General features: G+C 35.5%; 1 protein-coding gene across 1 annotated transcript; it reads right to left on the reverse strand.

Annotated features, from left to right (window-relative positions):
• Positions 1 to 1,483: 1,483 nt before the first annotated feature.
• On the reverse strand, positions 1,484 to 2,329 carry LOC113337968. Its single transcript, XM_026583498.1, has one exon. It carries the CDS (start codon positions 2,327 to 2,329, stop codon positions 1,484 to 1,486), a length of 846 nt encoding a protein of 281 aa, XP_026439283.1.
• Positions 2,330 to 11,762: the final 9,433 nt, after the last annotated feature.

An 11,762-nucleotide genomic window follows, 5' to 3' on the forward strand; every position in this document is an offset into this window, starting at 1 on the left:
TTGAAATCTCAGAATAATGTCATTCCACACCAGCCTACTTTTAGAATTACTGTCAATAAGTATTCCTAAATAGTTCATGGGTAGCTTAGTCATGGTACAACCAAAAATATCGTCACAAGACTCGGCATTATGCATTTGACCAAGCCCTACAATTGTGCTTTTCCTAAAGTCAACTTTCAAGCCGGAAATAACTTCAAAAGATAAAAGAATGTTCTTTAAGTTATGTACCTGGCTTTCCGTATCCTCCAAAAAAACAATTAGGTCATCAGCGAATTGTAAATGGCTAATGACAGTTCCATTCATGTCCACCTTGAGACCTGAAATCAAATCATCGGCTGTAGACTTCTTGAACATTAGAGATAACACTTCAACAACAAGGATGAATAAGAACGGGGAGATAAGGTCTCCCTGCCTGATGCCTTTTTGGTTTCTAACATCTTAGTTGCCTCACCTTTCAAGAGGACTGCAAATCTCGTTGTTGAAATGCACCACTTGATCCAACTCCTCTACTTCATTCCAAAACCAAACTTGGAAAAAGTAATATCCACACAATTCCAATTAACATTATCAAATGCCTTCTCGAAATCTACCTTGCAAATTAACCCAGTTTGTTGTAGCCTAATTCTAGCATCAATAAGCTCCGAAGCTATTAAGATACTATCTTGAATCTTCCTTCCCTATATGAAATCTCCCTGATAGTCTGAAATTATAGAAGGTAAAACCGCTTTCAATCTTACAACTAAAAACTTAGAAATAATCTTATAGACACTTCCAATTAAGCTAATTGGCCGAAAATTATGAAGAGAAACAACCCCTCTACATTTAGGAATTAAAGTAATATTCGTACAGTTTATCCTCCAATCAAGCGAATTGTTACTCAAATCTTAACAACAAGCATTAAATCGGTCTTGATAATGTCCCACACAGACTTATAGAATTCCATCGTAAAGCTATCAGGCCCTGGGCTTTTATTAGTACCAAACTGATCAATCACCTGCTTGACTTCATCTTCTGAGAAGGGTTTTTCCAAACTCATACATTCCTCAAACGAAAGTTTGGGTATATCAGAAAAATCAAAGTATGAGCTAGATTTATGCGACTCAGAAAATAATAAAGTATAAAACGAAGTAGCTTCATCTGCTATCAAATTCTTATCATAACACTAATTCCCACCAATTTTCAAACAATTTATGTTGTTGACCTTGTATTTGAAAGAAGCAATTTGGTGAAGATAGCCAAAATTCCTTTCTCCATCTTTTAGCCATTTTTCCTTGGCTCTATGACCAAGTTTCCTAGCTAAATTCAAAGACAGAGAATCATGTTGTAATTTAGCTTGCTCCCTCGCAATAAAATCATCATAAAAAAGAGTAGTGATCTCCTCTAAATTATCCAAAACATCTATTGTAAGCTTCAAATTATCTAACTGAGATTGCAAATTACCAAAAGTCGACTTCTTCCGATTCTTTATAAAGAATTTTAGAGCTTAAAGTTTCTTTGCAAAAATGTAACTGGGTTTACCAGAGAAGTTCAAATTCATCCACCAAATTTTAAGATTATTTAGAAAATCAGGATGATTAAGGATAAAATTATATAACCTAAATGGAGCTCTTAAGTTCTCATTAGAATTACAGCATAGTAAAATTGGTGTATGGTCTGAAATAGGCCTTCTTAACCTCATTTGCAAAAGAGCAGGGCAATGAACTTGGAAATTAGGACAAAGAAGAAATCTATCCAACCTTATCAATATAAGAGGCTGTTGTGAATTGGTCCAGGTAAACCTACCGCCAGCCATCGTAAGATCAATCAAAGATAATCTGTTTATCAAAGCTTTAAAAGACTTTCTATTTGCAACTGCACCTCCTGGCACATTTCTCTCATCATCCGCAAGTATGGCATTGAAATCTCCCCCCAACAGCCATGGTTCATCATAATATACTCTAACATCTCTCAATTCTTGCCAGAATTGGTTATAATATACATCATATGAAGCCCCATAAACTGAGGTAAACACCCAAACAAAATCATCTACCACATTGTGAAATTTAACTGAAACATAAAATGCTTCTAACAGATGATCTTCCATAACCAAAATTCCATCTTTCCATATTACAATGATTCCTCCAAAAGCACCTACGGATGCAAGATAAACATAATTACATCGATTACTACCCCATAGAGATTGAATCAGGCTATCATCCACTATTTCCCTCTTTGACTCTTGAATTGTACAAATAGTAGGATTATTCTTCAAGATAGCATTTCTAATAGCAACAATCTTATTGCATTGTCCCAATCCCCTGATATTCCAACTCAAACTTTTATGATCCATCAGGAAACAATTGAAACCCTAGAAGCCAGAGGATTAAAACTTGCTTCCAAATCCAAACCCTCCTCCTCAGATTAAAACTTGTTTTCATTGTAGTTTCACCTCCCATGTTTGGAATTCTTACTATAGTGTTGTGGGAATTCAATGTGATATATGCGTAATTGTATTAATTGCTACGTGGTGTACCAAATTTCACAGGATCGTAGCAATGCAGTAAATTACAGTACTAAAAGTTGGTACTAAAAGTTTTATGGATTTGGTACGCCGCGTAGTAAAAGATGGCACTAAAAGTTTTCTCATCCAATGGGAAAACGGTCTGGCCTAAAATTGCAACACCATTATGTTGGACAGCTTGGTTGACTAGGAACTCCATTATATTCGAAAATGCGTCTGCGAGTGGAATTGAAAATTTTCTAAGGTGCATAATCTCAGATATGTTTAAAAGGTGCACTTCACACACACTAAAATATGGAGGTGCACTACACAAAATAACGAAATTTGCAAATATTTTGTGTATTGACCAACTTATTTACTCATTGATTAATTAATAAACCCTCCGTCACACTATTAATTGACTTAATTTATTAAACAAATCAGTTTTAAAATATGCCAAATTGATAGTGGGACGGAGGGAGTAATTTACTTTAGTTTACAGTATCAGTAAGGATAGAATATAGGGTTGTATATATTTAGTAGCACTGGCGGTGTTACGGACCACGAATGTCAGTAAGAATATCAGGGTAACACATATAAATACTTGTCTATTTCGTAGGAATAAAATGTTCATCTATATGTGAGATCGACAAGTCTTTCTCTTTAATAGATTTCATCGAAACATAACTTTTGTCTCTGGTGGTGCGTTTATCAAAGATAACACTACTGTCTATAAAGTCAGATCGCTAAACGTGTTTGCCTGCTTTGATACCAATTAAAAACCGGGGGCTAACAACCTCGCCCAATATTTCGTTTAGGCAATCTGTATGGACAAACTCCAATATAATTCTGAGAGAACCAACTAATAAAGCGAGCTCAATCAAGAAATATATTCAAGAGCTATATCTCTGTTTCTTAATGTAATCAGCAAGTCAAACATATAGAAATCCGTTAGCTTGGTTATTATAATAAATAACTTGGACGGTATCAAAAACCAATATCCAAGTGTCAATCAATTCAATCAACAACCAAAGGTTGGATTCACAATTGATTGAACTTACGCATAACCTGTGATATTTCAATTATATAAACAAATATAATGCGGAAAAGAAATAACACAGACACCAGAAATTTTGTTAACGAGGAAACCGCAAATGCATAAAAACCCCGGGACCTAGTCCAGATTTGAACACCACACTGTACTAAGCCGCTACAGACACTAGCCTACTCCAAGTTAACTTCAGACTGGAATGTAGTTGATCCCTAACCAATCTCATATTGATCAAGTTACAGTCGCGTTCCTTACGCCTCTGAATCCCAACAGAACTCTACGCAATTGATTCCCTAAGCTGATCTCACCGACAACTAAGAATGGCTACTACCCATAGTCGAAGACTTGATAAACCAATCTGTCTCACATAGAAAATTTTATTGAATAGATAAATCTGTCTCCCACAAAAATACCTAAGAGTTTTGTTCCGTCTTTTGATAAATCAAGGTGAACATGAACCAATTTATACAACGGACTTATATTCCCGAAGAACAACCTAGTAGTATCAATCACCTCACAATAATATTAATCGTATGGTAGCGAAACAAGATATTGTGGAATCACAAACGATGAGACGAAGATGTTTGTGACTACTTTTTATCTTGCCTATCGAAGATTAAATCTCGAGCAAATCTCAGAGAAGATAATACCCAATATGATAGAATACAGCAAGATCATAACACATAACTACAGAGAAAATAGTTGGGTCTGGATTCACAATCCCTATGAAGTCTTCAAGTCGTTAACCTACAGGGTTTTGGAAAAACCTAAGGTTAAAGGAGAATCGACTCTAGTCGCAACTAGTATCACACAAGAGATGTGGGGATTAGGTTTCCCAGTTGCTAGAGTTCTCCGTTATATAGTTATCAAATCAGGGTTTGCAATCAATGTTACCTTGGTAACAAAGCATTCAATATTCACCGTTAGATGAAAACATGATTATACTCAAGCTAATATCTTTCAACCATTAGATTGAACTTATATTGTTACACACAAATGAAAAGTGACTTCATTTAGATATGAGTAACTGTACCTAAACGTGACTTCATTTATTTTTCTCAACAATAGTTAACCGAAGTTAGCCATATGAACACTTTCATATCAACCTTATTCATCTTAACCATATAACTAGTTCAAATGACTCAAATGAAACTACTTTTAGAGTTGTTCAATTGTTTATATTCTCATAGAAGTATACAAGACACAATTGAAGCAAAATAGATGTTGATTCGCTCGAATCAATTCATGAGCATTATAGCCACGGTTTGCAAAAGATTGCATTCTTTAATATATAAATATATTAGTTCATGAACAAACCGATTTTAGAACATAACCTACTCAAGTATGCAAACGGGTACGCATACCAAAGTAGCCGGACTTGGTTTGCATTCACCAGTATGCGAACGGGTACGCATACCTCCAAACTCCGTTGAATTTCCGTACATGAACTTTACTCCAGTACGCATACAAGCATGCATACTAAGTTCCCGGACTTTCATTAACCAACCAGTACGCATATGGGTATGCATACTATGGTTCCCGGACTTGGAATAACATGCAACAATTTAGCATATAAGTGTGGTATATCCAATCATGGTTATTTGTTCTAAACTCCCATTTAAATCATTGAAACATTCTTAGAAGACGACAATAGCTGTATCACACAAACTATTAGCTTCAAAGCAATTTTCAAGTGATCGAATGATTAATATGAAACATTCCGAGTCTACATCAAATGACTGTCTTACACAAATCATGTAAGATGTTACCAGGCGATTTTCACATGATCATCTTTTGACTTTCTTCAATAATATAAGATGAACTTAGTTAAGTCGAAAGCTTACCAACACATATTTTGAGAAATATGTAAGCGTGTTAAACTCAGCTCGAAATATCAAATGTGTATAATCGAAGTCTCAAATAGCTATACGACTTTGCTCAAATAGGAGATAAAGTAGATAGACTTTTGAGTGATATATGAGTTCAAGTCTCCACATAACTTTTGTTGATGAATTTCCACAAGATCCCCTTAGTAGTTCTTCGTCTTCAATCGATGAACGCCGTGAAGTATGATGCTCAACTACACTTATTATTCTAATCCGAGACTTAGCTATAAGTATACTAGAAATCAAGACTTATAGTTATGGCAACTAAACTTGACAACAAGCTTGAGATAGCAACGCTTGAGAGTTCGACCGAGCAGTACTCTAACATAACATCTGAAAGTTCTTCTCCTAAATGTTCTTTCTCTTCTTATTTACAATTTGGTAATCCTTTTGGAACTTCGTTTTTCAATCATGTAACTTTTATCCTAAATATTCTCTTCAAGAAGCTTGTGCATACATCATATTCATCCCCTTACATAAAAAAACACATCAGTAAGCATTCAAAAGATAGCTAGTCAATTTAGGAGATACATCAGCAAGAAAAAATGGAAAAACTTAAGCATAAATTAGAGGTTCATTACTTCGAGTCATTCTCTTGACTTCACAAAAACCTAAATTGTCCCCCCATACTGGTGCATTTTCATATGATATCTAAATGATTGAAACCAATATGCTCATATACAGTAAGAGCATATACAATAAGAGAATCTTATATACATTCCCTATCGCCTTTTAATACATGGAAGAGCATAAAAATTCAACCCATCAAAAACTAAAGCAAAGAGATGTAAAATGGATTCCCAAAAATATATACAATATTATTGTTCTTAATCCATGTAAAGTCTTGTCTGATCAAATCCTATACATTGCAATCTAGAGGTCTTGTGCTCAGTTTCATGTGCTTCTTCACCCTTCATAAGATTAAGCACAAAGGTGAGCATGCACATTCCAATGCAACTAGGTTGTGTTTATTTGAGCCTTGTCTTCTTCGTCACAATGGACTAAGACAGAATCATCATTCTTGACATCTTGCTTGGTTTGTTTTCTCTTGTTTTTCTTCTTTGACTTGTGATGAAGAGTGTCATTATCACAACTTGCATTCGTACAAGGGACATTATACAACATTATGTGTTTCATTAGTCTTTCAAGAAACTCTTGTAATTATTGTTGCCAACAATTAACATCTGAGAGTCATTCTTGTGACTAACTTCTGGTCCCTTCTTGACTATATATGGAGGACTTCGGGACCCATTTAGAGTTAGATTTTCCAGGAGCATCTTTCTCCTTCATACTATTAGGACAATTGTCGTTTTGGATATTTTGCGAAACAAACTTTCTCCAATTTGGAACATGAGATCTTGTCTTTGCATTTACAAAGTCATCTCACTCTCTATATTCGGGTATTTTATGAGATGACCTTGTCGAGGGATAGGCAAAATTTGAACTATCATTATAATAATTCTTTTGCCTAAACTTAGGACAATAACGATCTGAGTTCTTTCTGGGAGCAAACTTAGCCAACTCGTTTGATACAAAATAAAGTGCATCTTACGAACTTTGCATCCCCATTGCGAGTGTCCTTTATTACCACAATGATAACAACGCTTAGTAACATACGAAGACTGAGTTTTAATGTTACCTTTTTGTGGATCCTTTTGCATTGGAGCTTGACTAGTTTCTTCTTCTTCTTATCTTTTTTCATCGTTGTTGCTTTCTTAACATTAGCAGAAGTGCTTTCTTTGATGGTTGTACTTGACGAGTCTAGTTGAAAAAAATTCTTAGGCATGACAGGCTTCTTCTTTACAATAAATAGGAGCATCATTGACATTAGTGGAAGCCTCCGGTTGAGAAGAATTTGTAGCTTTAACAAATTTTACCTTTTTGCTAATATTTGAAGCATCTATTCCCTTATAGCCCACTCCTCGTGTATCACGATGATTTCTACTTGCTTCTAACATTGAGGTTATATTGTTTGAGATATCAATGCGCTTTTTCAAGTGCAAATTTTCTTCTTCTAGCTTCTTGAATTTATCAAGAGATCCAGTTAGATCGGCCTCAAGGTGTTTTTGTCGAGAGAGATATAGACCTTATTTCTCTTCAAAACTTACTTGTTGAGAGTTAATCCTTTCTTCAGATTCAACAAGTTTTGTTTTCCAACGAATATATTTTTTCAAGAGCAGCATTACGATATTTCTCTAAAATTTCCGCTCGAGAAAGACTAGCACTTATTTTGTCCTCAAGATTTTGTATATGTTGAGAATCATTTTCAACCTTTGAGGAGGCAAGATCAATAACAAGTTGATCATTCTTGGCTTGCAGACATCTTATATTGTCTAGAAGCTTTCCTTCTCTTTCTAATGCATGAATTAGTTCGGTTGAACATGATTTTTTTTTTCGTATAATTATTTTGACTGAGATGTTTCTACATTCGAAAAATCAATGTTTTTCTCGTCATCAAGAGTTAATTCAGAACTCTTGGTATCTTGTATTACGTTAACAGAATCAGTCATTAGATTCAATTCTTACACGTTGGATCGTACCAAACGCAGATAGTTAGATCTTTTCGTTTTTTCCTGCTCTGATACCAATTAAAAAGACGAGGGTACCAAATACACCACAATCTTTTTGTTTCAACCTATAAGTCCTCTACCGAAAGTGATTGTCTATGGACAGAGTCGTTACAATACAACTAATTAGTTCACACTTTGTGTTATTGTCTATGGATACGAGATCGAGACAATACGACAACGAAGTATGCTACTTGATAATAGGTTCATACTTAACCAAACTCTATAGTATCACTATCAAGTATAGCAGAGTTAACGCAAAGTGAATTACTTTAAATTATATAACCAAATATAATTGCGGAAAACAAAAGTAAATGGCACACAAGATTTTGTTAACGAGGAAAATTGCAAGTGTAGAAAAACCTCGGGACCTAGTCCAGAATTGAATACTCTCAGAATTAAGCCGCTACACAAAATCTAAACCAACTTTGTATAGTTGAGACCAAGCAACTACCCCTAGTTCTCTTTGTTTCCTAATAGCGCGTTTGGATACTGTTGTAGTATTTTTCAAGAGGTAAGTAAAAGTTCGTTGCTCGGACTTGAATAGATTTTAAAATGAAAATATATGTACAAATTTGTCACAAGATGTTCGAGAGGTATTGGGACTAAGGACTTGGCCAATTCTTCATGCATGTGGTATATTTTATTTATTCTTAACAATTACTTCTCAAAACATAAATATATGGACTCTTATTTTGCCAAAATAGATTCTCAGAATATTAGTTATAAATCGTAAGCATGGGACATCAAACATTTAAGCAAGCATGCCGCATCAAATAAAATGATAACTAATTAATTAAAATCATTTTTCAATTTTTAATCAGTGCAAAAGTCATAAAAAGAATAAATTAAATTTACCACAATGACGAAAATAGACTCCCTCCGTCGTCCCAATGTTGGGTTTAGCTCCTCATATTAATCATAATCTCAAAATGTTTTATTATTGCTCCAAAGTTGATTACAATTGAGTAAACAATGCAACAGAGAAATCGCAACAGCAGTTCCTGTTGCGAAGACGATGTTGGACTGTTACAGAGAAACAAGTGGTGACGGAAAATTAAATGCTGTGGTTTACTTCTCTGTTGCAAAATATGATGAAGAAACTGTTGCGATGAAGATAAACGTTGCACAGCAGTTGAAGAAACTGTTGCGATGAAGATAAACGTTGCAGAGCAGTTGAAGAAACAGTTGCAAATGGATGAAGGAACCGTGGCCGATTCCTTGTTCTTCACGGGCAGCAGCAGCAGCAGCAACAGAGTTCTGAAAACTCTGATTTCTGCTCCTCTGGCCCTCCTTTCGACTCCCAACTCTCGACAGCCTCTTCCAAATGACCGATACTTGTATTTATAGTGTTTTGGAGCAAGAAATCCGACCATTGATTGCGTATATTTTCTATTTAATTCGATTATTCTTTGCTGCCCATATTTAACAATAATTTCCATTTTTGGCTTCCACACACGTTAGATTTGATCCTGCACGCTCTAGTTAGCCTTCTCCACGTCTCAACACTCTTTCAACGCTAGTAGAACTCCTCCATGCACACAAGAACTTCAATTTTGCTCGTGTTACAGTACACGTGCTCTGTTTTGGGTGTGTGAATCATCACGAATTTTCCAGCCAATTCCGATCGAATTCGATGCCCAAAATGTGTTCCTTAAGCTATATCACATCTTCCTACCAAGTTTGAGCCATTGAATCGCACCACAACACCTTCATTTTGTCGATTGAAATTCTGACAGTTGATGAACCAATTTTCCCGCCAAAAAGTTTATTTGAATTTGAGAAGAAGGTGTCCTGGTGGTGCCCCTTAGTAATTAGGTTACCCCTTATCCAAAAGCGAGAGTCCGAATAACACTTGTCCTCCGGGTGCCAAAATCAACTTTTCGAGCCAAATTTTCCAAAAATGTTTATTTCCTAAAAATACATAAAAACACAATATTAGTACAAAAATAGAGTTCCAACAATACTGACATTGAGGACAAATTAGACACAAAAATGTGTCTATCAAATACCCCCAAACTTATTATTTGCTAGTCCTCGAGCAAATTTATTCTTGAAAAGTGACCGAGTTAATCTCGGGTGGGTTTATCAGAGGTGTACCCACAAAAACCAATACTCCATACCCTAGCTATCTACGCAGAACCTTGGAAAGCACTAAAGAACCTCCTTGGTTGGCATATATTAATTACAGGAGGAAGTACCCTGACGCGAAATTCCAATTGCTGTATACGAGTTTGCACTCAAGCATACTAAAATTCATATAAGTGACAGAGCTCTACTAAGATAGTTTCACGATGGACATCATACTCGGAGTCAGACTAATCACATGAAAAGATTAAGAAGATGGAAAAAGAAAAATGTAGATGGTTGAAAAGTGAACGGTGTTTCCCATATCTGTCTGAAGGCCTCTGCCAAGATGAACCTAACCTAAATAACTGAGATACCGGTCTGACTAATATTAACACACTGGCATATACAAGGGAACCAGTGGTCAATAACTTAAATCTAGATCAACAAACTGGCAAATACAAGGGAACCAGCAGTTGACTACACATAACAATAACCTTTTTTTTTTTTTTTTAACTTATCGGCATGAATAGATCTTTTTGATCCAAGCGCATGCTTCTTGTCAGCAGATTACACGATAGTTCCCACGGGTCCTGCATTCCACGCTTGCTTAGGCGACGGAAACAGGGAGAACACACGCATATTGCTATCCAAGTGTTAGTACTTATTCCGATTGGTCTAACTGGTCCGGTCTATTTTTTTTTTTTTTTTTTTTTTTTTTTTTTTTTGGAAAAGGTAACTCAGTCACTCTATTTCACCCTAGCAAAGGTAACAACTTGAATCGTGTGCCCCACCAAATCACTTGAAATAAAAGAAAAATAGAACGTGAAAAGGACTCGACGAGATATGGCGAAACTATCATGTTATTTCTAACACCTGAGCTCTGTGCTTTTATGAATAGACTCTATAGATGTTTCCATCTAGTCAGATTGGTTCCTCAACTCCTAAAACAAAAATGTTTCCATCCACTTAGATTGGTTAGTGCTATCCTTAATAGGCATAAATTTCTAGGCTCTGGAGTTTATTTATTGCAACTAAAAAGTTTCTCCCATACCCCCAAACTTAAATCTAACATTGTCCTCAATGTTCTAAAGATGAAACTAAAAGCATGAACAAGGAGAAACTGTTACCACTTGAAGCAAAAGAGATAAGGAAGGATATTACCGTGTCGCAAGAATATTGGGTTACCTCCCAAGAAGTGCTAAGTTTAAAGTCTTCAGCCAGACTTAGGAAAGGATTAGTCAACTCGAACCATAAAGTAACAGTCGAAATAACTGTGGGTCTTTAAAACGAAAAAGAGCTGACCAAAGGAAACTACAATAACCCAAGAAAGTGAACAAGAATAACATGCCCTTATCTAGTTTTAAGATATTTATATCTAATTGTGGTTCAGGTTCAGGTTCTATGAAAGGGTCTAAATAAATATTTTCCTCGGATGCATTTCCTCATAGGTTGGATCCAAATTATTAGGTCCTAGAGTCTGGAAAAACTCAAATAAGAACTTGGAATCACAAAGTAATAACCTAAATAATTGCGGATCCTCTAAGTCAATCAGATATGACTTACAAAATTGACCACAGTGAGAATAGTGGTCATTCTTAAGCAAATGTATCGATTCTAATTTCCTAAGGCATTCAGGTTTAGTCTCACAACTTAATATTCGACACATTTGGAATATAAACGTTCCCACAATTGGAAGAAAACTATTTGGT

Source organism: Papaver somniferum, unplaced genomic scaffold, assembly GCF_003573695.1.
Source record: "Papaver somniferum cultivar HN1 unplaced genomic scaffold, ASM357369v1 unplaced-scaffold_18, whole genome shotgun sequence".
NCBI lineage: Eukaryota > Viridiplantae > Streptophyta > Magnoliopsida > Ranunculales > Papaveraceae > Papaver > Papaver somniferum.